Source organism: Aptenodytes forsteri, unplaced genomic scaffold, assembly GCF_000699145.1.
Source record: "Aptenodytes forsteri isolate BGI_AS27 unplaced genomic scaffold, ASM69914v1 Scaffold284, whole genome shotgun sequence".
Classification (NCBI taxonomy): Eukaryota; Metazoa; Chordata; class Aves; order Sphenisciformes; family Spheniscidae; genus Aptenodytes; species Aptenodytes forsteri.
Genome location: NW_008794445.1, coordinates 4,385,984 through 4,409,646, shown reverse-complemented (window position 1 = coordinate 4,409,646; position 23,663 = coordinate 4,385,984). Strand labels below are relative to the sequence as shown.

At 38.1% G+C, this 23,663-nt stretch overlaps 1 protein-coding gene across 2 annotated transcripts in view; it reads left to right on the top strand.

Moving 5' to 3' along the window:
- Positions 1-23,663, top strand: part of TTC26 (tetratricopeptide repeat domain 26) — a 51,120-nt gene that overhangs the window by 21,524 nt on the left and 5,933 nt on the right. For both annotated transcript variants that reach the window (XM_019474822.1, XM_009290043.2), the window contains 7 exons: positions 3,691-3,746; positions 5,527-5,580; positions 6,007-6,070; positions 12,625-12,713; positions 17,830-17,913; positions 20,270-20,339; positions 23,148-23,254. In XM_019474822.1, coding sequence (XP_019330367.1) covers positions 3,691-3,746; positions 5,527-5,580; positions 6,007-6,070; positions 12,625-12,713; positions 17,830-17,913; positions 20,270-20,339; positions 23,148-23,254 — 524 coding nt within the window. The remainder of the gene's footprint in view (positions 1-3,690; positions 3,747-5,526; positions 5,581-6,006; positions 6,071-12,624; positions 12,714-17,829; positions 17,914-20,269; positions 20,340-23,147; positions 23,255-23,663) is intronic.

Sequence of the window (23,663 nt, the reverse complement as noted above, 5' to 3'; positions counted from 1 at the left end):
TTTGGGGATGGTGGTGTTTATATGTTTATAGTGAGAGGACCTCTCCTCTGCCTGAATTTGTGAGAATGGTAGGCGTATGTCCTATGAAGGCAAGGACAACTATTTCTGTAAATATGGCACAAACAGAATATGAGCCAAAGTGACTGTGAACAAAGGCTACAGTTTGTGAACAAGACATTTCATTCCAAATGTACTTTACAGCTCTTAAAGAATGCAGGTAGGTAGCCAGAATCAGTTGGAAAGGATTTTCTACTTGTTTCTCTCCTTAGTTGGCTGACTCCTTTGAATTTTATCTGAGTTCAGTTTCGGAGCCATTCCTGTTCTCCCATTGTGTTCCTTTATTCAACAGTCGGTTGACTGGCTGAGTGATGAGCAGTGTTAACTGCAGTCATCTAATATAAGGTGACGTGATGATTGCTTTTCTGTCCACTGCTTTCTTATAAGCCTTGTATTTTGTTACCTTTTAAAGGTGACAAAATAAGTTTAGATGACCAGAGCATCTGAAAGCAGAAAAATGTCTTTTTTTACTTTTTAAATAAATAAAGTCCATGCCTGCGATTTTTTTTTCCAAAATGTTGAAAAAAATTACCAGGAAAAAAAGGAGATATATTCTGCTGGCAGAAGTAAATCACACCAACTTTATATTCTTTGTATCCCAATAAGTTCATCAGAGAATCTGAGCATACGTAAACATAGTACATTGAAAAAGCTCTGTGAGCTTTTTATAGCATGATTGACTTGGAGTTTCAGATACTGATTCAGAGTAACATCTTTATGATTTGTAATCAACAGGGTTGGTGAGATTTAATCTTTGTAGTTGCAATAAGTTCTCTTTGGTGCTCACTTGTATCCAGGACTGCTTCTTTTGTCTGTATGTGCAATTGAAACACTACCTCATTGTTTCAGTTCAACTCAGACTGTGACAAATTTTAGAATACGCCACTACTGATGACTATTAGCAGTTAAAGAAATTCTTATTGTGGCTAATACTGTGCAATAAAATCTCATTAACATGACTTAGCTAATCTGCAAACATCACAGTCTTCACAAAATATGGCAATTCTATCCCTATTTTGTTTTATTTGATACTAGAGAATGACAGTAAGGTTATTTAAATTTCATCGTGGTTGTAAATTAGGTATACATTCTCAAGTAAATTCAAATTGTCACAATTGTATATTATTAAAAGTACATTATCACCTGCCTTACATTAAATTTATACAGTTCTAGGTAAATAACAGAATCACATTATTAGTGAAAAGGGACCTCTGGAGATCTCTAGCGCAACATTTTATTCAAGGCAGGTCCAATTAGATCAGGTTGCTTAGAGCCTTGTCCAGATGAGCATCTAGTCAGAACTTCCACTGTGTCCACTGCCTTTCATCTCACCCCGTGGAATCTGTCTTCATCTTCTCTGTACCCTCCCATTAGTTAGTTGTAGACAGTGATAAGATCTCCCTTGAGCCTTCTCCTCGGACAGCTAAGCAATGCAGTTCTCCCAATCTGTCAGCCCCCTACCTGCCTCAGGAGCCCTCGGATGCACTCACTCCAGTATTTCAATGTCTGTCTTGATTGAGGGATCCCGAAACCGGACACAGTACTCCAGGTGCAATCTTACAAGTGCCAAAGAGAGAAGAATCCATTCCCTTGCCCTGATGGCTACATTCTTGCTAATATGATCCAGCGTGCAGTTGGCCTGCTTTGCTGCAAGGGTGCACTGTCTGTCAGGACCCCCAGGTTGCCTTTTAGCCAGTCAGCCTCCTGCCTGTCTTGTTGCTTAGGATTGTTTCAAACCAAGCAAGATGCAGGACTTGCATTTTTCCCCCATTGAACTTCATGACATTTCTTTCAGCCCATTTTTTTCAGCCTGTTGAGCTTCTCAATAGCTGGGAGCTTTCTCCCTAGTCTTCTATCATCTGCAAACTTGCTGAGAGTAGTCTCTATCCTATCATCTGGGTTGTTAATATAAGACATTCAACAGTATCAATCCCTGGGGGATTCAATTAGTAATGAGCCACCAGTTGGATTTTGTACAACTGATCACTGTCCTTCGGTAGTCCAGCCAGTTTTCCATCCCCTTGTCATCTTACTTAGCCAGTCCTATCTCTCAAGTTTGGCTATGACAAAGGTATAAGAGACCGTGTCAAAGACCTTGCTAAAGTCAAGGTATACAGCATCCACTACTATTGGCTTATCCATACAACCTGTCATCCATTGGGTTAGTCAGTACACTTTGGCACTGGTAAATCTATGCCTGCTGTTCCCAGCCACCTTTCTGTCCAGTGTTATTGTTGCCAATATCACTATAGGTAATATTGGTATTATTACCAATTATCTTGCCCAATAATATTGTTAATAATATATGTTTCAAATTAAGTTCTACTTACACAGAAGCAAAGTTGTTAGGCTAAGTTTCCATTTTGAAGTCTTGATAGTGTAGCAGCATCAGTTAAGAATGTGAGAAATCATTACTTCTAATGACTACAGCTGTCTATCCAAAATTTACAAGGTCTCTGATAAAGGTAGGCTTGTGTTAAGACATGCTCTGAAATGGAGTGACTGAAGCACAAACATGCATGCCATTTTTTTCAGCTCTTTAAGGTAGTGACTTTTAGCAGGGTTTGGGGCCAGGTATCCAGTCGTAATCTGCTCCAGTGAGATTTGCTAGAGGCTTCTGTTGGAGCCTGAAGAGCATAGTTATGTGTTGATGGTCTACACTGATGAAAATAACAGCTGCTGTCATTTTTTTTGCTGGCTGTTGGTGAGCTGAGCTAGCCAGAAATCACAAAAAAACCCTATTTCTATTAAAAAAAAAATGATGCCTTTTGGCTAGTCTAGTACCTTGTGCTGGCTTACTACGTGACTGCTCAAGGGAATGGGTAGGAAAGGAGAGGGGTTGGATGGGAGCCTGGCAGCTCCAATGTATATTGACTTAAGTCACCCTGGAGTACTGTCCCCACAGTGTATGAGTGGTATGTACTAGCAAAAAAAAGGTTTTTTTGAGAAGGCTTGTTCTTATGGGCAGCTGGTATAATGCTATATTAACAAAATTTTGCCAGTAAAAAGGGCATCTTCACTAGGTTGGTTTACGAAGCTGACCATAGTGCCAACATCTTTTTTTGATTTAGGTAAAGTTTAGGATCTTACCAGTTTACTTATTTCTTGGGTGGGAAGGAAGTTTTTTATGGAATCCAAACCTTACATTTAAACTTCTATACTAGTAGTGCTTTTTGCTTGTTAGAATTAGGATCAGGTAAGAGCTGCTGAACAGATTTTGAAATATTGATAAGGAAAAGATGAAGTTTCCCTTCAGAATCATGTTACCCTATCCTCCTTGAGCGGTAAATAAATATGAGAAGAGAAAAGACAGGAAGATGATGGATTTATTAACTTGACCTTGTACTGTTGAGAAGGCAGCCACTGGATTATGAACAAGGAGGCCAAGTCATCTCTACTAGGAAAACTGTAGTAATAAAGAAGCTATTACTCACTCCATGTTTGTTATTTGAGTTCTAGAAAACCATCACCATTGTGATATAAATTCACAATGATTTATAGTTACTTTTCTCCTCCTGTCTAAATGCTTTATTTCTTAGTCTATGACTATTGGGGAATGTTGTAGAGGATGAGTGACTTGCTCTAATACAGTGTGCTATGGTTTGTCATGCATTCTAACGTCTGGTATTTCAGATGATGTGCAGGAGGCTTATAACCTGATTAAGGACCTGGAACCTACAGCTCCACAGGTAATTGGAAACTGATGTCATGGTCCATAAAGATGGAGGTTATAAATTGTTATGAAATCTGCCACATACAAAATTCATATCCTGAGGACAGCTTGCCCCATTCCCACTTTTAAAACTGTTGTGTTTTCCATCTTTTTATCAACAATAGACTTAAAGTGCATGCATAAAGTATTACATATGAGCATATATGAGTACTTAGCATGTTTATTGCCGTACCACCTGGGGTCAATAAGAACACAGCTCTGTTGTGTGCAGGCTTGATTCTAGTGAGCTGACCATTAGTGCACAGATAAAAGCCCTCTTCCAACTACAGCTGCTTGTCACGTCTGCCCTGGTAATGGTTACCATCCCGCAGATCTACTAGCTCAGATGCTCATGTGGTTTGTCCTGAAGCCATTTCAATAAAAATAAGCTAGATTAGATTAAACTGTTTAAATAATAAGTCTTTTCTAATTCCATCTCACTTTGGCTGCAATGAGTGAAAACTGCAGTGTCCCTTGGCTGCTACTGTAATTTTCTTTTGTGGCTGTTCCAAGATCTTTAGTCTCTGACTTATTCCTCTGCAGTTTATTTTCCAAAGGTCACATAGCTGGGCATGAAAGGGACCTTTCATGAGTCTGTGTGAGAATTAGATGGAGGGAGGGAAAAGGAAAACCTCGAGAACACAGATCTGGTGATTCTGTGCTGAGGAGTGTCTTCTGCTGTTGCTTTTCACTTCTTGCATTTTTTCAGTATAGCAAGACTTACTTGAACAATTTTCTGCAGCTATTGGTCCTTTAGCCTGAGTTTTCCCCATATACGTGCCTAATATAAATAACATGATATCATTCTTGATCACATTTTGAAATGAAAATCTTTGTGCTTTTTTTCCATTTTCTCACTCACACTTGGAAGGAACTCCCTGCTAAGACTTGCAAAACTACTTGTATATCCTCCTTCAGTTCTCAAATTTCTTCTTTTTCATGATGTCTATAGGCTAATAATTTGGCATCTGTAAGAGTTGATGTGCTAAAATGATTACTTGGCATGCTGGCTAGTACTCTCAGATTGTTTCCTGCACTCCATTGTTGGTCTGTGTACATGTCTCTTTCTCTTCTTCCGCATTTACGTCTGTGACAGGGCTGTTTATCAGGAGTACCTACTAAAACAGGTTTATAGCTATAACTCTTAATTAAAAGATTTGAATAAGACAAATGAGTCTGTTACACGCTGAGAAAATCTTGCTCAGAGAATTAAACTATATTTGTATCTCATAGTAGAGATTACAGGGTACTCTACTCCTATTCCTAATTTCAGTAGAGTTACATGAGCACAGAGCACAAACTTCTTGACTTTTTTGCCCTGATGAGAAATGCTATGCATTTTGGAGCAAGGATGGTAGTGGTTATGGTTAACCAATGTGCATATTGAAGTGGGATCTGTGCATTAATATAACAATATTGCACTTGACTATTGGTCATATGATGGTGAAAAGGGCATGATAGTATGTTATGGTGTTCCTTCTGGTGCATCGTCTTTGAGCATAAGACTTACCAGAAAAGACACCACCCCTTTGCATCCCACATATTTAGCAGAAGTGACTAGCTAGCAAGTAGAATGGATTTTTTGGGGGTAACTTTGTACTACTGTGCTGAAGAACTATCATAGTAACCAGCTACCTATGAAACTGAGTTGGGATAGAGTTGAATTTAGGAAGAAAATAATGTGCACGTAGGCTCTTTGTGTCTCCTGAAATCTTCACATTGTCTTCTCTGATCCTTTTTACTTTTTTTTTTTTCAGGAGTACATCCTCAAAGGAGTGGTAAATGCAGCACTTGGACAAGAAATGGGCTCGGTGAGTGAAGCCCATGAGGTTCTCCAGCTTCTCCAACAGTAGAATGCGAACAGATCTGTAGGGACTGGAATGGAGTGAAAGAGGCAGTCATTTCTCATTTAGATTGCAGGATCTCTGAGTCTCTTAATCTTCTTCCATACAGTACTTGGTCCGGAACGAGTGAGATGCAAATCTCTGTTGCTAGTCCTGACAATAAATCAAGCTGAATTTGGCTTCTTTGTTCTGCTTCCAAAAAACCTGTTTGCTTTCTACAGTGTTCTTGTGTATCTAGGCACATACAGTGGTACATTTACCTTTTCTGTTTTCACTTCAGCCCTGGTTTGTCTGTTAGTTGCTCCCCATCTGTTCCTCAGAGCGTATTTTCAGTGTGTATTGTAGCATCAACTCTGGAACTCATGTTGGATTTTTTTTTTTTCCCTCTCCCAGAAAGATCATCTGAAAATTGCTCAGCAGTTCTTCCAGTTGGTGGGTGAATCAGCCAGCGAATGTGGTATGTTTGAAATGCTCTTTCTCCATTATGTAAACCTTCTTACAATATCCACATATATACCATCGTATCTTTGTCTAACTGCTGACTGTTAGCATGACTATTGCTAGGCATTTTGTTGCTATAGTATGAGTAACAGAAAGTCTAATTTATAGTCTAAAACAAATTTGCAAGTTTAAATTAGAAGGCTCAATTAATTCCAAACCTTACTATATGAATTGGCTGGAAAAGAGGCTATACTGCAAACTGTTAGTCTTCACTGATAGATGCTGTGGCAGCTTGCCTTTGACTAGTAATCCCCATTATAGAAACAGAAGACAACAGCCTAATTAGATGAAGTGTGTGCTGAAACCTCACAGGTACAGATGCTCACAGGTACAAATCTAGGACTGCTAATGAAAGCCTATCGAGTACGTAGAGTCCTAGCACAGAGTGTGCCCTGGAACTGAGGGTGATTAAAAATGTAAAGAGGAATTTGGCTACAGAAAGAAATGGAGGCTCTGGGACTAACTCGTTGGTTGAATCAAAAAACATAAACATCATAAAACCCAACAAAGAAATATATTTCCAATATTTACTTTTACTTATACAATAATAGACCAAAACAAGACCTTGTCTTCCCTTCCCCTTGCCAAAGTAAAACCAAAAATCCCACATCAAAAAAGCCAGTAGTCAGAACACAGAAATTCAGCTGAAATGGGGCTTCCCAATTTCCTTTGTAGGCATTGTCAGTAGGACTATTTCCTTTGGTGGGTAATTTATGCATGTTTATGGTGCAGACAGCTTATGGTTCTCAGAGACAGAATGCTGTCTCCTGTGTCCACGGTGACTAAAGAGAAGGAGATCAAGAGACAGAGTGGCAGCACTGATGAAACTTTCGGAAGTACTGTTGAGCCATTCTGTTCCCCTTGCAGCCCTTGTACTGTTGAGATCGTGCAGCAGAGAACTTCACATTGGAAGGCTGGAAGTGGTTCCATAGATGAGGCTTCCCTAACATGTTCCTTTTGCATTGAGGCTATCCCTTTGGAGCTGGGACTCGGTTAGTGGGCATATAGCTAACTGGGTTTCTGATGCCAGTAAAGTCACAGGGTATTGGATACAATGGTGGTAGACCTCTTAATAAAAATAATACAGAGATAGTCTGAGAAAAGATATCCTGAAAAGATGTATAGTGAAGATTTAACCCAAAAACAAAATTGAAATTGTTGGGAAGCTAAAAGTCCTAACGTTACTGTGAAATATTTTTAAATACATATGCAAAACAGGATAGAGAGGCTCAGACTTGAGGTATGGTTGAGGGGAAAAAAAAAAAGGAACAGAAATGTAGTCCAATTAGGAAAGGTGGGTTAATTGAAAAAAAAATGAGCCTATGGGAAGGATTGGCTCCAACTAAAGGTAAATGGAAACATTAGTACTGCAAGCATCTTACATTCTTGGCACTTCCATGTAAAAACTGCTTTGTCACCTTTTTAAAAACTTGTGGGAGAAAGCTGATATACAGAAGAGCACACAGTTCAAGGTAACTCCTCCTTTAAAGGCAAAATAGCGTGAGGGGGTTTTTTTGTATCCTCAAATGAAGGACAAGTGGAGGTCAACAAACTGTAGATAGGAAATAAAAGAGGCAAACAGAGTTCAGTTTAGATAGGACATAACAAAAAGCGAAGACATGAAGACCAAATATGTAAGTTTTTTTATACAAATATTAGATGTTTTACAAGAAGATGAATAAAGTGGAACACCTGGTTTTAGAAGAGGAAGCTATAAACCTAAAATATTTTTTAAAATGTGATAGGAGGAAGGTAATGTAGGATATTGTTCCTATTTAATTTACAATGGGGTATTACTAAATAGGTGACGCCCGTGGAGAAATGGTTCTAAACATGATAGAAACTTTCTCTCAAAATAAAGTAAGTATATTTTCTTTGTCAGTGAGTAACATAAAATTGTTTTAAATTACATGCTCCAATAGGAGACTCATCGTATTGAGGCTAAATTATTCACCAGCCAGCCTGGATGGGAACAGTGACTGGCATATTAAAGAGGTTAGAGATTTTATATAGATAGATAATTAAATAATAGTTGGAGACTTCTATTCTGCCCATATTGACCTAGTAAATGCAATGACATGGCATGATACAGAGAATGAATTTTTAAATGCTAAGTTTTCATCTTTCTTAGAGAACACACAAGTAAACAGGTGACTAGACCGATACAGAGATTACATAGAAACTGATCTGAAATTTTATTATGAAAATCCAATTCTGTTACAGTGATCTGAGTATAATCAAATTCAAAATCCATGTGTTAGCAAATACCTCAAAAAATTTCCACAGTAGTAATTTCAAGAAGGGAAGCTACATAATAACCTTTCTCATTTCTAACAGAAAATTTTCAGTGAAGTAGCAGTGAAAAGGATAAAATGCACCTGATTTGAACACTTGAAAGAACCTTTTGTTTCTTCAAAGAAAGGGCTCGTATTCATAATTAATGACCTATAGGAGACAAATAATGACATAACTAGGTTTGTCAATGGTACAAAATTACCCATAGTAGGAAAAATGTGGAAGCTTCCACAATGATGAAAGCTGGGGAAGAATATATGAGGCTGGGTAATAATATGCAAATTAAATTTATCTTTGATAAATGCAAAGTAGTACATAGAGGGAAAAAAAACCCTTAAACTATATTTGCAAAATTATCAGAAAAGTTGAAAAGAATCTTAGGAATTGATGAGGAAAGGGAGAACAAAACAAAAATAATTACTGTATCATTGTATACAGATGTGATTCCCTTTCTTGAATACTGTCTGCCGTTCTGGTTCTTGCATTTCAGAAAAAATATGGTAGAACAAGAAAGGATACAATAAAGACAGCAAGGATGATCAGAGAAAGGGGATAGCTTCATGAACAAGGAGAGATTAAATAAAGGAGAATACATGGCCTGGAAATTGATGACTGAGTTTGGTTATGTTTGCGATACAGAACATCATAAATGACAAGGAGAAGAGGAATAGAGAAGAATTAGTTACCATACCATACAAAAAACAAGGAGCGTTGACATAAATTGTCACACAAGACAATTAAAACAAACAGCACAAATTACTTTTTCATATAACACAACTTATTTGATATAGAATCTTGCGAGAAACAGAAGGTATAAAGAAATTTGTAGAAGAATAGTCCATTGGCTGTTTAACACAAATTTTTCAGTGATGATTAGGAAGTCCTCAGTGCAGGTTGTGGGAAGCTGGGAGAAACTTCAAAGGAAGTGGCATTACATACTACAACATGTATTACATGTGAAATCAGAATATATTCTTTCTATAGCTGTATATTCTTACTCGGCAAGCTTCTGAACCAGATAGACTTTGGATCCAATATGATCATTTTTATGTTCTGATGTAACTTAGTGTATTAGCCACTGTGTTGTATATTTGTGGTCATTTTTGATTTGCTGCCTTTGTTCCGCTGGATTTAGAATGGAGAACAGAATTCTTGCTGTTTGTATACTTGTGCTTTTGCTAAGTAGCCAACCGTGCTATTCAAGTATGTAAGTCATGCTTCAGCACTTCCCACTGTGCCAATCCTTGCAAGGAGCTAGTACCGCTAGATTGTCTGTTTAAGATCTTTATCAAGTTACTTAGCTGCTTTGTAGATTTGTAATACAAAAGTAAGTTGTGCTCGCTAGAGTGAGGAAATCCTGTGCTGTGTCTTTGCTCGCAACTGGGCCTACAAGGCTCCTGATTTTAATGTGGATTATCAGAAATTAATGGCTTAAAATGAAGATGTGGAATACTTTTTCAAAACAAGCTCCTATCTTTCTGACTTGCTCTTGTTAACTGTACAGACCCCAAGACTGCATTAAGAAAAAAGCAGCAACAGACAGTTTAGGAAGAATACAGTGTCATGCATTTGTAAAGTCATTTGGAGTCATCAATTAAGCCCTTTGCTATTTTTAAGTAGATCTCTGACTTGGAGGTTCAAGGAACATAGAGCAAACAGATTTCATGTGAAAGTCCTTTCCAATACATGTACACATTTCATCTCATGTTGGAATTTATGTACTTTAAGGGGAGTAGGGACACCCAAAACAAAAAAAACCAGGAAGCACTTAGTGTAGGAGTCAATATTCACCCTCTAGCAGCAATAAATAATACCCAGAACAGCAGCTGGGTTTACTGGGTATGTTAAAGCTTAATAAAAATTCGTAATCCCAATGACATGAAATGGAACTGGCATTACAAAGGAGGATATAACTAGATTTTTATAGTTAATTCCCATGGTCTTCTCCCAGGGTCTCAACTGGGTGGAAAATTAAACAGATCAGCTTTCTGAGATAAGTTAAGGAGGAAATGGGGCAAGAGGAACATTAGTAAAAGTAAATGAACATTAACATTTCCATTAAATGCAGTGTTTCTGGTGCTTAACATAAGTCTTACAAACTACCCTAAAAACGCTGCAAGCATAATGGAGAAAAGCACCCCTTTCATTTTCAGTGGTCCTCTTTTAGGACCAAGTCAGGCATATCTAGTGTTGGATGGGAGGAATGAAACATTTCTTCTGGACTTTGTGCAGTCTTTTCTTTGAGGTATTCTTAGGTCATCCTAAGTAATTTTTCAAAATGAGAACTTTTCTTCTTCCTGCATGAGTCACATGGGATGAATTAGAACTATAAAACTCTAGTTTTCCTGTCACTAGTAGTATTCATTGCTGAGTTGTATGAGATTTACAGATGTTTTACTTCTTTGGTTTTTTAATGAAATCTTTCACTAAAAGTATATGGAGGATGGTATGCTGGGATAACAAAATTTTCTGCCAAAATGTGGACATAAGAATAAATACTGAAACTTAGAAACTCTCCAATCATATATGGGAAAAGTGTGGTTCTAATATTTTGTTACTGTGATTAATTTTTACTGAAACTGTATTCTCAGTTTTAAGTCTTCCTTGCATGTTTATTTGCGTGTTTGTTTTATTTTGTTTAAAATAAATTGCTGTGAGTTGATGAACTTCAAAAATTGAATGTGAGAGAAAAGGAGCACTTTTGAAGTACCTGCATTCTCACGACAACAAAAAAAAGAGCTGAGGAACACTGAGCAAAATTGTTTCTGTTATTGTCCTGTCAAGGCATATATGTGTCATGATAAGTATGCCTGCATGTAGAAAAGGACAGATAAATATACAGGCCAGTTTCTGCTCCCAAGCGAACACTTCATAAATAACCAAATAATTTTCTTAAGTTGGAGAACTGAATGATGTGGTTCAGGCACAGATAAGGATGGATTGTCTATATGGAAATGACAGGACATCCAAGCTCAAAATCTCCTAGTGCTAAAAGGTAAAAAATGAGAATATGCTGCTTTCCTTTGAAATATATTTTGAGATCTTATATAGTGCTTTCCAGGAAAAACTACTACACTACCTTATTTAAAGGAGAATGTACAATTTTCCAGTGGAATGCTATATTTCGTGCTGCGGTATGGAGTCGAAATATTGGTCTTCAGATACATGAAATTCCTATATACAGAAAAGGTATTTTAATTTTCTAGTGTGGATGGATTGATGGTAACTAACCTACAGGAGCAGATTACTTCAGGGCTGTTGGTAGCCTTAGGATCTTATCTCCTGTCACCTCACCAAACTGCACAAAGCAACATGCTCTCTAATGATCATTTGACATAGTGAAATAGTAGTGATTTGACATCACTTGGGTTTATGCCTTCCCAGCTGCTACTTGGACTCATCCATCTCTGACCAATTTCTGCTGGTTGGGTCTAACAAAAATTAGTCCTAGTAAGCTTACTTCAGAATCTCCAAAACCAGCTTTGAAATAGTTTTTCAGTAACACAGCTAGCAATTTCAGAGTAGATGACAGCATAGTATGATGGCAGCCAAGTTTATGATGACATACATGGCAGCAAAGTTTACTGACACTCATTTGAACTGATATGCTTGGCTTATTTATGGCTTTACCACTTGTGAGCAATGTGATAATTCCAAGTGCATGAAAATTAATTTTCATATTGTATTTAATCACTGAGTATTTTTCCTGTGCATGTATTAATTTTTTATATATATATATAACAATATTTTCAGTGTCTCATTTTTACTCTTTTACTAGAACTAAAATTAAAATATGTAGAGCTTCTCTGTCCAGGATAACTAAAAAGCATAATTTTAAAGAAAAAAGACTAATGAGGTTAGAATAACAAACTCAGGCTTTGTATCAAGTGTCATTTCCTAAGAGTAAGAATAATTCATGGTAAAATTATGCTACATAAATTGTGTCATGGAAAAGGCCTGTTACATAAACAATTTGTCTCTGTAGAATTTGCTTTTGAATACAGTCTTGCAATAGTTATTTTATGCTGTAGAGAAAGTTGACAAGATGATCTAATAGTTTTTCTAACCTCTAGTATGGTCCTTTGCCTTGAAAAGGCAAGTTACACTATTTTTAGAAGTTAGCTGCTTTCATAGTTGCCAGCAGTCTTGACAGTGATTTCCATTACCATGTGATTTTTAAATTCTACAAGTCTGCATTTCTCTTTTGAATTTTAGATACCATTCCAGGGAGACAGTGCATGTCCTCCTGCTTCTTTCTTCTTAGACAGTTTGGTAATGTCCTGATTTACCTCAACTCAGTCAAGGTTAGTATTATTATTTAGTATTGGTAGTACTCTAATGCATGGAATCACTATTTATGGAATTAGACTGTACTCTGTGAGACGCTGTTTAAACATAAAAAGATACAGAAACACAACAGTAACAACAAAACACAGGAACAACAGTGGGACAAGTGGTCAATACAGCAAATTGATCAAAATGTAAGGAAGCAGTTTAGATAGCATTGTGCAGCATGGTGGTCTTATCACACTTGCAATTTAACCATTATCAGGCTTTCTGGTGGCATCACAGAAGACAAGGAAGATAATTAAAGGAAGACAATGAAAAAATTTGTGGATATTTATGGGGTGGGCAGCATGGAGGAAAAAAAACATGTTTGGGGGTTTTTTTAAGACTTATCAAATGAGCAATGGAGATTATTGTCACTGGTTAATAATTGGGGACAACATTTTAATGAATGAGAGTGTGTAAGGAAGATAGGACATGAAGGACCCTGAAAGTAATAAAGTTTATATTTTATAGGGAAAGCAGTCACTGAAGGGCTAAGATAGGGCAGTATTACCAAAGCAGTAAGCTAAGAATATTATTTTTGCAGAAGTAATCTGAGTGGTACCCTGCAGGCAATGTTGCATTTTTCAAAGTAAGAGGAGGACATTGCAGTTACCATAATGCAGCATTATCAGATCACCAGTATTCAATTGATAAAATGGATATAACTTACAGATATGCAGTTATAAATCAGATGTGAGGAAAAAGAGAGGCTGGAGTGTGATTATAGTTAAGTGATTGCAGCCTTGTTCTACTGATTTGAAACTAGAGTTGTAAAAACTCTATATTTGGTAGGAAGAGGAAGGAGAATCTAAAAAGAAACAGTTAGGGAGATGCATGAGATGAGGACAATTACAATGGTCTAAGAGGGTGAGACCTAAAGAAAAATACGTGGCTGTAATGGTGCCAAAAGCAGCTGATAAGTGAAGAATGATGAAGGTGTAGTGTTTTTAAACTTTGCCTGGAAAGAGGTCATTGAAGAAATCCCAAGTGGCTGTAGCCACTGGAATGGCTCCACTGTAGTGGAATGAAGAGACACCCCACCACCACCACCCCAAATTGGACTGTGTGTGTAACTGGAAAAAAGGAGAGCTGGAAACTAACAGTGAGATTTGTTTTGCCTAACTTGAGCCATCTAAAAGTCAGACTTCTAGTTATAACTGATCATCTGGTCTCAGTCTATAGCCAATGGGGGCAGATGGTAATTTCTGAAGGAGAATTCATCCTGTGTATTTCTTACACTTAGAATGGAATGAGTCACCCCATAGAAATACCCAGCTCTTTCCATTTACTTAAAGTTCTTAACCTTTTCAGGTTAGAACTAGCTGTTTAAGGTTAAATGCAATTACTTACCACCTCCAAGATATATGGGAAAGCTTAGAAATGAGAGGGGGGGGGAGCATCTGGGGAGGCAAATAGAGTCATCATTAATATTGGAAAGTAAGGTATGGCTAGTGTTTGTAAAGGAAAGAGCTAGAAGCGAACAAGACACTAAACAAATTAAGAGGGTGAAAGTGGGCAATAGGGTGATCAGAGGATAGGTCAGAGTCACAAGGCAAGAGAAGTGCTACAAGGAGGGCATTAAGTGAGACAATTCTGCATCTGTGAGGGTATAAAGGAAAGTGTTGTAGGAAGGGTTGGAAAGAAAATCCAAAGGGAAAAGGAAGAGCACAGAATACTCAGTGTTATTTTGTAAGATGTAAGAGCCCATGCAGAGGGAAATATAGGTGAGGAATAGATCTAATGTTTAAAAACTGTCAGGAGGAAGGCAGAAATAATGACAGGTACAGGTATGCAAGCCTTCAATCCTGCTATATTTATCAACTAGAAGAAGGAGCGTTCTTACCTTGTCAGATTTGGGAGAAAAGATTTTATTATGTGTGCATAGGGGAGGAGAAGGGTTATTGGACTGCTTGTTTGGATGTTTTGTTTTGTTTTGTTTTAAAAACTTAGCTGTTTTGCTGAGAGTATGTAGAACTACTGTTGCACATTATAACATATATATGTGGATCTCAGCTTGCAAGCTGGACTTCTCCACATATACATGCCTTTGGCATCAGTAACCATATATATGGGTCAAATCAAAACAGATTTAGGCAAAGATGGTAATTTTTTTTTAAATATTCCTTCAGTTTTCACAGTTGTAATGTGACTGCATTTATAAGGACATACTGGATACTCCCCCCTCAACTGCAGAAAGAAAGGTGATTCAGAGAATAATTAGAAATTGAAATATTGTCTTAAGAGATTTAGAAGACAGATATTATTTGCTACAGAGGGAAATTAAGAAAATAAAATGATACAAAATGAGGACTAGAATAAACAAGGTAGATTTGAAAACTCCATTTCTATTAGGAGAGGCTGAAAACAAGATATGGCTTACTGGAATTGCAGCAAATTCACCATGTCTTTTCTAAGAAAATGCATTTTGTCCTTCTCAAAACGCAGCTGGTTTGTGAAACTCATTGTCATAGTTCAAGGCAGGGTTGAGGTTGCAAGTCTGGAAGGTTTTATAGATTGTATCTAGCGAGTTGCAAAATGATCAAGCTTAAGTTTTGTTAAATCCTTGAAGGGAATCATAAATACTGGTACTTTGAGACATAATGCAGTTGATAAATAGCAAGGGACAAAGTTTTCTGCCTACCACCACTTTCTTTGCATGGTCCTTTTGAAGTAGTTGGTACTCATAATTTTCTAGCTGAGACTAGGCACTGCTCAGATTTACTTGGGTCATTCCCCGCCTCTTCAGGTCACAGGGATGCAAGTAATTCTTCCTGTACCATTTTACAGGCAAGGTTTAGGTGGCTTTACAGTCACCTTTGTGTTTCATTCACAGGAATCAACTTCAGTAGAATCTCTGCAGCTCTTTAAGTGAAGATTGTTTGCATGATATTCTCTCAGGAAACACCACCTTCATCCATGATTGATTAAAACTGCTTTAGGCATGAGAATGTCTCAAAGGACACCTTATTATAAATGTATTGCCAGCTGCCCTGAGGGTGACATTATAACACTGAGGATCAACTGAGAAGACAAGCTAAGTCAGGCTCAGCTGAGTTCTGGCCACAACGAATGCTTCATTGTTCAGCTGGGTATCTGAGCATCTCATTGAAATGGACATCACTCAGACCACAGTTAGTTAGTTTTATGAAAAGATTGAAGACCACTGAAAAGACCGCAAAAGAGTGAAGTCCAGTACCTACAATGTGGTTTTAAAAAAAAATAAAAAGAAACAAAACATCTAGCTGCTGTGAATGTGTTGCACTATCAGCAGCAGTAGTTCATTTATACTGGTTTTGTTTTCACAGCAGGTCTGGTCTCTAGCACTCATACAGCCAGGATGGAATGACACAGTTTTTAAGATTGGTTGCTGACAGAGTTTCTTTTCCATTTTACTTCAAAAATACAATGGGGGCTATTTGAACAGAAGGAACTATTCATGCAGTAAACTAGCATCTTGCTCACCAGCTTTGCTTAACCTGGGACTTGTGCTGATTCACACGAAACTATCATTGAGGAAGAGTACAGTAAAGTGTTGTAATTCTCATATGGTGAAACCAGTTAGTTCACCCTAAGGGTACTGAAATGTTTTCACAAACTAAGCTTGAGATTCATCTGATTGGTTCATCCTCATGCTTTCACATAGCTTGCTATATTTGCTGGCTCTTTTGGACTCTAACATAGACTATTTGATCTGGCAAATGGTGGCCACCCCCCACCTCTCCTCTCCAGGCACCGGCTTGATGTACATGGGTGGACTGGGTCAGTACCCTTTGTTGACTACCTGTGACAGGGAAGAGGTTCCTCCAGTGTCCCTACATAATGAAAGAAGATAGAGAGCACTGGGAAAGGGTTTTGTCCCTTGCTTCCCATATCTTTTGTACAGTCCCAGTTGTGCTTTTTACCTCCTCCTCACTCTTTAATGAGAGAACAAAACAAAAGTTTGGTCTTCCTACACAAGTTCTGTTTCTTTTATAGATGTTACATAAGGAAAAACATTTCTTTTCCACACACCTTGCTGTTATGCACACAGGAAAGCTTTTCTTGCAGTAACTATAGTGGATAAACTACCCTGCTTTTTTCCCATGCTCTTTCACAAGCACTGCACCTCTGCTCAGTGGGGCTCCTCAATCCCATTCACATTTGTAGCTGTGGTATTGTGTTCCACCTTACCTCTACCAGGTCTACTGGTGCAGCAGTGTGGGACAGTGCTGAATGTAGAACACACTCAGCTGACTTTTGGTCATCTGAGTTATACTTCAATCTGGACATCTGACCATGATCAAAAGTAAGCTATTTGGGTCAAACCCAAACATCAGGCCAATCTATACCTAGAGTTGTATTTCCTGCTTTGGCCTATGCAGCTTTTCAGAAAAGACACAGCTAGATCAACCTGATCTGTTATTAACCAGGTGTGTCCAGTCTAATACTATGGGAGAGAAAAACTTAATGTTGCACTTCAGATAGAGAGAAGGGTGCCTGTAAGCAAGGCTTGAGCTTAAGGAAGTCCTGTTACACAGTGTGCTGCCTGCTTACAGCCTGGTACTGCAGCTCCACCTCCATCATGTGATCCAGTGTGTCAGACTAGCATCTGTCACATAACCAGATCCACAGGATCTCTTGTTGAACCTTGAGAAGTCTTGGAAAAACAAACTGTTCATCTCCTTAAGCCATTAGGGAGTCAACTGCCTATTTACCACGCTAGTGGTGAAATAAGTGCTTGGGAGGTGGAAGAGACCACGGCAGCACAGCATGTCTTCACATGCCCAAAGTGAAAATTACATCCATAAAAGCTGCCACTGCAATTTTGAGCTTGGAGCATTCTCCAGATCTCTCATGGTTAATACTGTGGAATGTTCCAGCTGTGTTTGTAGTCACGAATGTAGGATGGAAAGCCAGTCCATAATTTTCTACCCACAGTTTATAAATGCCTTATGTTCATAATGTGGGTTTTTCTTTTTCCTTCCCGTTGTCTTGATATAGTCTGACTCAGATTTAGGGAGGAGGATATTTTTAATGTTGTTATACCATGGGAGGAGGGTTTTTTTTGTTTTATTTATTTGGGTTTTGTCTGTGTGGCTTATTTTCCAGAGTTACTTCTACAACAATGACACTTTTAACTTCAACTATGCCCAAGCCAAAGCTGCCATGGGCAATTTTAGTGAGGCTGAAGAGGTATGTATTTACTTTCTTTAAAAAACAGCAATGGAAACATTTCCCACATACTCCCCTCTTTCCTTCCTTTTCTCCCTCCAGATCTTCATGTTGGTTGAAAATAAGCAGGTTGTGGAACATCATCTTCCCCTTCTTAGAGGAACCGAAACTCTCAGTGAACACTATTCAGAAAAGATTATCTTGCTAATCTTGTAATGTGAGGTATATGGAGAGTCATGCTGCTTGTGGTGCATCACAAGAGTGCTTGCAGCTATCTCTAATTGATCAAAGAATGCCCTCTTAATCAGACTTCCTACGCTTTGTCTGGGATCCCAGGCAGTCTTATTGTTAAGACTGACGAGGGCATGCTGACTAAGAGACACTGAATAGTTAAGAGCTTCTAGGTGTCCCTAGAAATTTGTGTTTAAAAAAAAAAATTTCTTCCTCTGGGAGATGTGGGAGGAAAAGAGGAAGTGCTCACTATCTTATTCAGCAGCATCCAGATGCAGCTGGAAGAGATTAACTTCTACACACAGCATTTTTTGTGTCTATGTGCAGTAGAAACTTAATTACAACTAAAATATGCAAAAGCAAATAGCTATTATGAAGATGGAAGCAACATTTTCCACAAGACCAGAAAGAAGACAAGCCAGAAAAAAAAACCTCAACCACGTAGTCTAAAGTGAATCATATAGGTTTGAGATTTTTTTGTTTGTTTTTCCTGTCTTTCTAACTTTTTAACTCTTCAGGTTTCTTGACAACAGAGCCCCCCTGTTTTGGTTTTTTTTTTCTTTTCTCTCCCCCCGCCCCTCCCCCAGCACTCACCCCCTTAATTTCTGTGACTTGAAATTGCATCTTTCTTCCTCAACCACGTAGTCTAAAGTGAATCATATAGGTTTGAGATTTTTTTGTTTGTTTTTCCTGTCTTTCTAACTTTTTAACTCTTCAGGTTTCTTGACAACAGAGCCCCCCTGTTTTGGTTTTTTTTTTCTTTTCTCTCCCCCCGCCCCTCCCCCAGCACTCACCCCCTTAATTTCTGTGACTTGAAATTGCATCTTTCTTCAAGAAAAATATCCAAGAATGACAGGCAAAATGGATATATATTTCAATTCACCTCCCTTAATTTAGTTAGCTTAATGAAAATGCAGGTGAGTATCTTAAAACTATACTAGCAGGCTATGCTGATAAAAAATGATAATGCTATAAGTAAGCTTTAGCTGCAGCCAGGCAACAAAGAAACACAAAGGTGTAAACTGCTGTTAATCCACATTTTTCCTCTTATGTTCCTACAAATGATTCTATATAAACTTGTGTTATGTAGCTGATGCATTTAAATAACAGGATTATGTAATTAAATTGATTAGTCTGTCCTAATGTCTGATCTTTGCCTGTGATGACACTTTCATATAAAGATCACCCTTCCACAGTGTCTCATAAACTTGTAAAATATCTCCACATATAGCACTTATTAACTTATTGAAAAGCTTATCTCCCTGGACATAATGAAATAAAACCTATGATAAAGTGCTACTTACACTGATAATGCCGCCTTTTTTTTTTTCTTTCTTCCCCACCCCCAAAATTAGGGGGTCAGCAATGTTTAACCAATAAAAATGTCAGTAATTTGTGGAACTCACTGTTCCAGTATATACATCTGCTCCTATAAAGGTATTTTGAGTTTTGCCAGTGGCATCCTAGTATAGTTACAAATATACCTGCAGAGAGGCATAAATACCTTTTTTTTTTCTTTCTCCTCTGAGTAAAGCCAGAGTACATTTTAAAATTTATAACTTCCACACACACATCCCTTTAGATGTAGGATGTAATAAACCTGTATTTGTACAGTAAGTTACAAAAGACGAATGTTTTGCCTCGGAACCTTACTGAAACCAAAATGGTTAGAAATGGCTTATTGCTGACCTGGAATGATCTCTGACATGTATGGGGAGGAAAGGTTCATATATATGTGTGTGTGTGTGAAACTTCTGGTATTTCAAGAAGATGCTAATGTAATTGCTTGCATCGCTTTCTAAACAAACACATTCCAAATGGCTTTTCCCACAGGCCCAGTGTTCCTTTGTGCTGTTTGTGTTGCATGGCCGCCCACTGGCACTTGTTCAGAGTAGGCCGCACCCTCTGCACAGCTTGGTGTTTTGCAGCTGCAGAAGTCCCTTGATAAGCATGGCACTGTTTGAATCCTCCACCTACTCGACACAGAGAGAAGCCCCTAGACTGCACTTGCATACCCTAACTCTTCTCATGAAGCAGTTGTTCGTGTGGCTTAAGCCTTAGCTGCATGTTGAAACGAGGCAGGTCTGCCTTCTGTTTGTTTAAAAGTAAATGCATGTATAATCTTTTATTTTCCTTCTTCCTGCAGGTGTTCCTTTTGATCCAGAGTGAGAAGATAAAGAATGATTTTGTTTACCTTAGCTGGCTAGCTCGCTGCTGTGAGTCACTTTACCCTCAACATTGCAGAATACAGATCCTCCTCTATTGCATCAGTCTTGGCAATCCACTTTCTTAATTGAATTTAATGTTGTAGGTGGATTCAGGACTGTGAAAGTGAAAAGCTGATTGCACTAGTTATGGCATGGGTGGTTATTGCACCTTTCATACATCTGGCTTTAGTAAGCAATTACTGGTTCAGTGCAGCGCTGTTATAGTTCCATCAATGCAGCTTTGTCCTAACCAGTGAACCTTTTTCTTCTCAATTGTCTACTCAACTTCTTGAGTGAAGATTTTCTGTCTTAAAAGACTGAGTTACAACTCAAAAATACTCAGAGTAAGACATAAAATAGAAGCATCCATACTGGGTCAGGCCCAAGGGTCTGTCTAACTCCAAGAGCAGCCAATGTCAGATGTCTAGGGAAGAGAAGAATCAGGCAAGCATACATGGTATTTTTCTTCCTACTGCTTTACTCTTCATGTCGGTCCAAATTCCTGTGCCTGAGGCGTGTCGTTTATAATCTCCATCATGTTTTTTCTTTCATAAACTTTTCCATTCTTCCCTTGAAACCAGGAAATTTTTGCCATGTTTAATATCCTATAGCAATTTTTATTAAGTATTTCTGAGTCAATTTTTAAAGCATGGCAGAGTACACCTCAGTACAGATACAGCTGCAGCACCACATGCAAAATAGTATAGAGGTGGGCTATTCTGATGACTCAAGTCTGAGATTCCCTAGGCTGGTTTGTTTTCCTTACAGTGCCTCAATACAAAAATGCTCTCTTATCATACAATTTTCAGCAGTTGTACTTGGAATGTAAATACATTTGTTTTGGGACATTATGCCATATTGCGGATGTGGTCAACATCTCTAACGTGATCTTTCCAGACAGGCATATCACACCTATGGATGCCTATCTATGACTCTCTTTTAGGACATGCCAGTTTATTTGCTTTTTCATTACGCTCCAGTACCTGGTTGTGTTTGAGTGTTTTATATGTGAATGTTTTATGTGAATTTTTTTGATGGGAGAACTCCCATTGCAAAGGGAAATCATGGTTGTTCAGTAGACAGTGTTCATCCTTTTGTACAGTAGACAGTGTTCATCCTACTGTGCTATAGTAGTTCTTTGACATACATCTGGGGATGCAGAACTCTTTGAAGGTGCTACTTATTATACAAGAAGTAGAATCATCACCATGTTACCAATTAAAAATTTTCTAGCTCTTTCATAAGAGTTGCCATTTATTCTTGAGTGTGCCTTTTGCCATTCTGAATTCTTGTTGAAGTTTCAGTGGAGCTGCTGTATTCTTCTGTGTCTGTCTTAAAATTTTGATTTTTCATTCCCAAACAGCTGCTAGAATTCTTTGCAGAAACAACTGTTCAGTGATGAGTATAGTTATCTTTTTGTGTCAAGTATGTAAATTACTATTAGATCCTTCTGGATAAAAGCTGCTGTAGAAATTACAAAGCATTATAATACATTCATGTCAGAGTATGATTAGGTATTGAGTCATAAACAATTCAATGCTGAAGTATTTCCAGAGGGCAAAAAGTACCAGCAATGCATCTTTTTGGATGCTAGACAGTATTTTTTTGTTTAATATTATTGTACTATTTATACAAAATTCTTCTTGAAGAGAAGGTAAAAAAACATTGAATTAGCACAGTACTCCATTTCTCTAGATAGATGGGTTAGTATTTGGAAATTAAGACCTGGCTGTTTGCCACTGTGTATGGTATCTGGAGCTGATGAAAGAAAAATCTGATTTGATGTCTTGCTGCCTCCTAAATGAGAAGTGTCTATAAATTCTGTGATTTAGTGTTACATGTTTATTGTTGATATTGCCACCCATTCTACCTGCAACGTATGTATTGGCACAGTGGGCACAGATATAGTAAGCTAAACAGTCCCTCTTTTGAAAGAGCACAAAAGCGGTCATGTGTGAACAGCCAGCTACTCTGTGAGTAGCTGGTAAGACTTGAATTCAAGAAAGGAATACTTGAATGAGTCTGGAATTACCAATATTGACCTCAGATTCAATAGAATGGGTTCTTATCTCCAGAAAGAAAATCGATTTTAGAATTCTTTGTGTTCAAACACCCTAGTAGAATTTCCACTAGCTGAGATGGAAGAGACAGATTCTTTTATTTCTAATTGTGTATAGCAGTGATGTTTAAAGTTAAAGGCCAATGAAAAATTCTAGTCACATAGGCAAATTTAAAACCAGCACCAAATCTCAGGAATTTGGAAATATTTTTTTCTAGTAGATGCATAATGACAAGTTTTGTTATGCTTGTAGGGGCTTCACCCACCCCCGCTTTGGTTTGCTATGATTCATGGGGATTGAATGTTTAGATTGAGGTAGGCACCAGGTATTAAAGACCTCAGGTCAGTGCCAATTAATTTTTTTCTGTGTGTAAGAACACATAATCCTAAATCTCACCATCTAAATGGACTGCCACAGTTCATTGTCCTGGATAAAGTAACTTCTGTAATGCTTTCCATTCTATTTCTTAATCACATCTGAAATCATGAGAGTTGTGCTTATTGCTGTATCTGTGAAATATAAATGGAGATGTAAACGCCATAATTATTCCTCTTGACATTGGTATTCTCTGATGAATTGCTGTTATTGCTAGTAAGGCAGAAGATAAGGACAAGTTTCCCTTCCCAACCTCATGCTCACAGGCTGAGGCATGCATTTACATTAAGCAAAGAAGTTTAGGAACATTTATTCCACCTGCCATTGAGTATTGTGTGTGGCATATTCTTTTCATAATCCCAGCTTTTTGTTGTTATTGCAGATATTATGAATAAGAAACCACAGTTGGCCTGGAAGCTCTATCTGAAGATGGAGACCTCAGGGGAGTCCTTTAACCTTTTACAGCTCATTGCAAATGATTGCTACAAAGTGAGTCTTCTCTTTAGAACTTGGTGTTTGGCATGTCAATTCAGTGATTGTACCAACAGCCTTTTTTTTTTATACTTTCCATCATTGTCATCACTAGTGAACTTTCTTTTATAACAGCAGGATGTCTAATAATGTAGATGAGTTGTGTTCCCCAGGGCTCAGTTTTGGGGCCGGTCTTGTTCAATATCTTTATCAATGATCTGGATGAGGGGATCGAGTGCACCCTCAGTAAGTTTGCAGACGACACCAAGCTGGGCAGGAGTGTTGATCTGCTCGAGGATAGGAAGGCTCTGCAGAGGGACCTGGACAGGCTGGATCGATGGGCCCAGGCCAACTGTATGAGGTTCAACAAGGCCAAGTGCCGGGTCCTGCATTTCGGCCACAACAACCCCATGCAGCGCTACAGGCT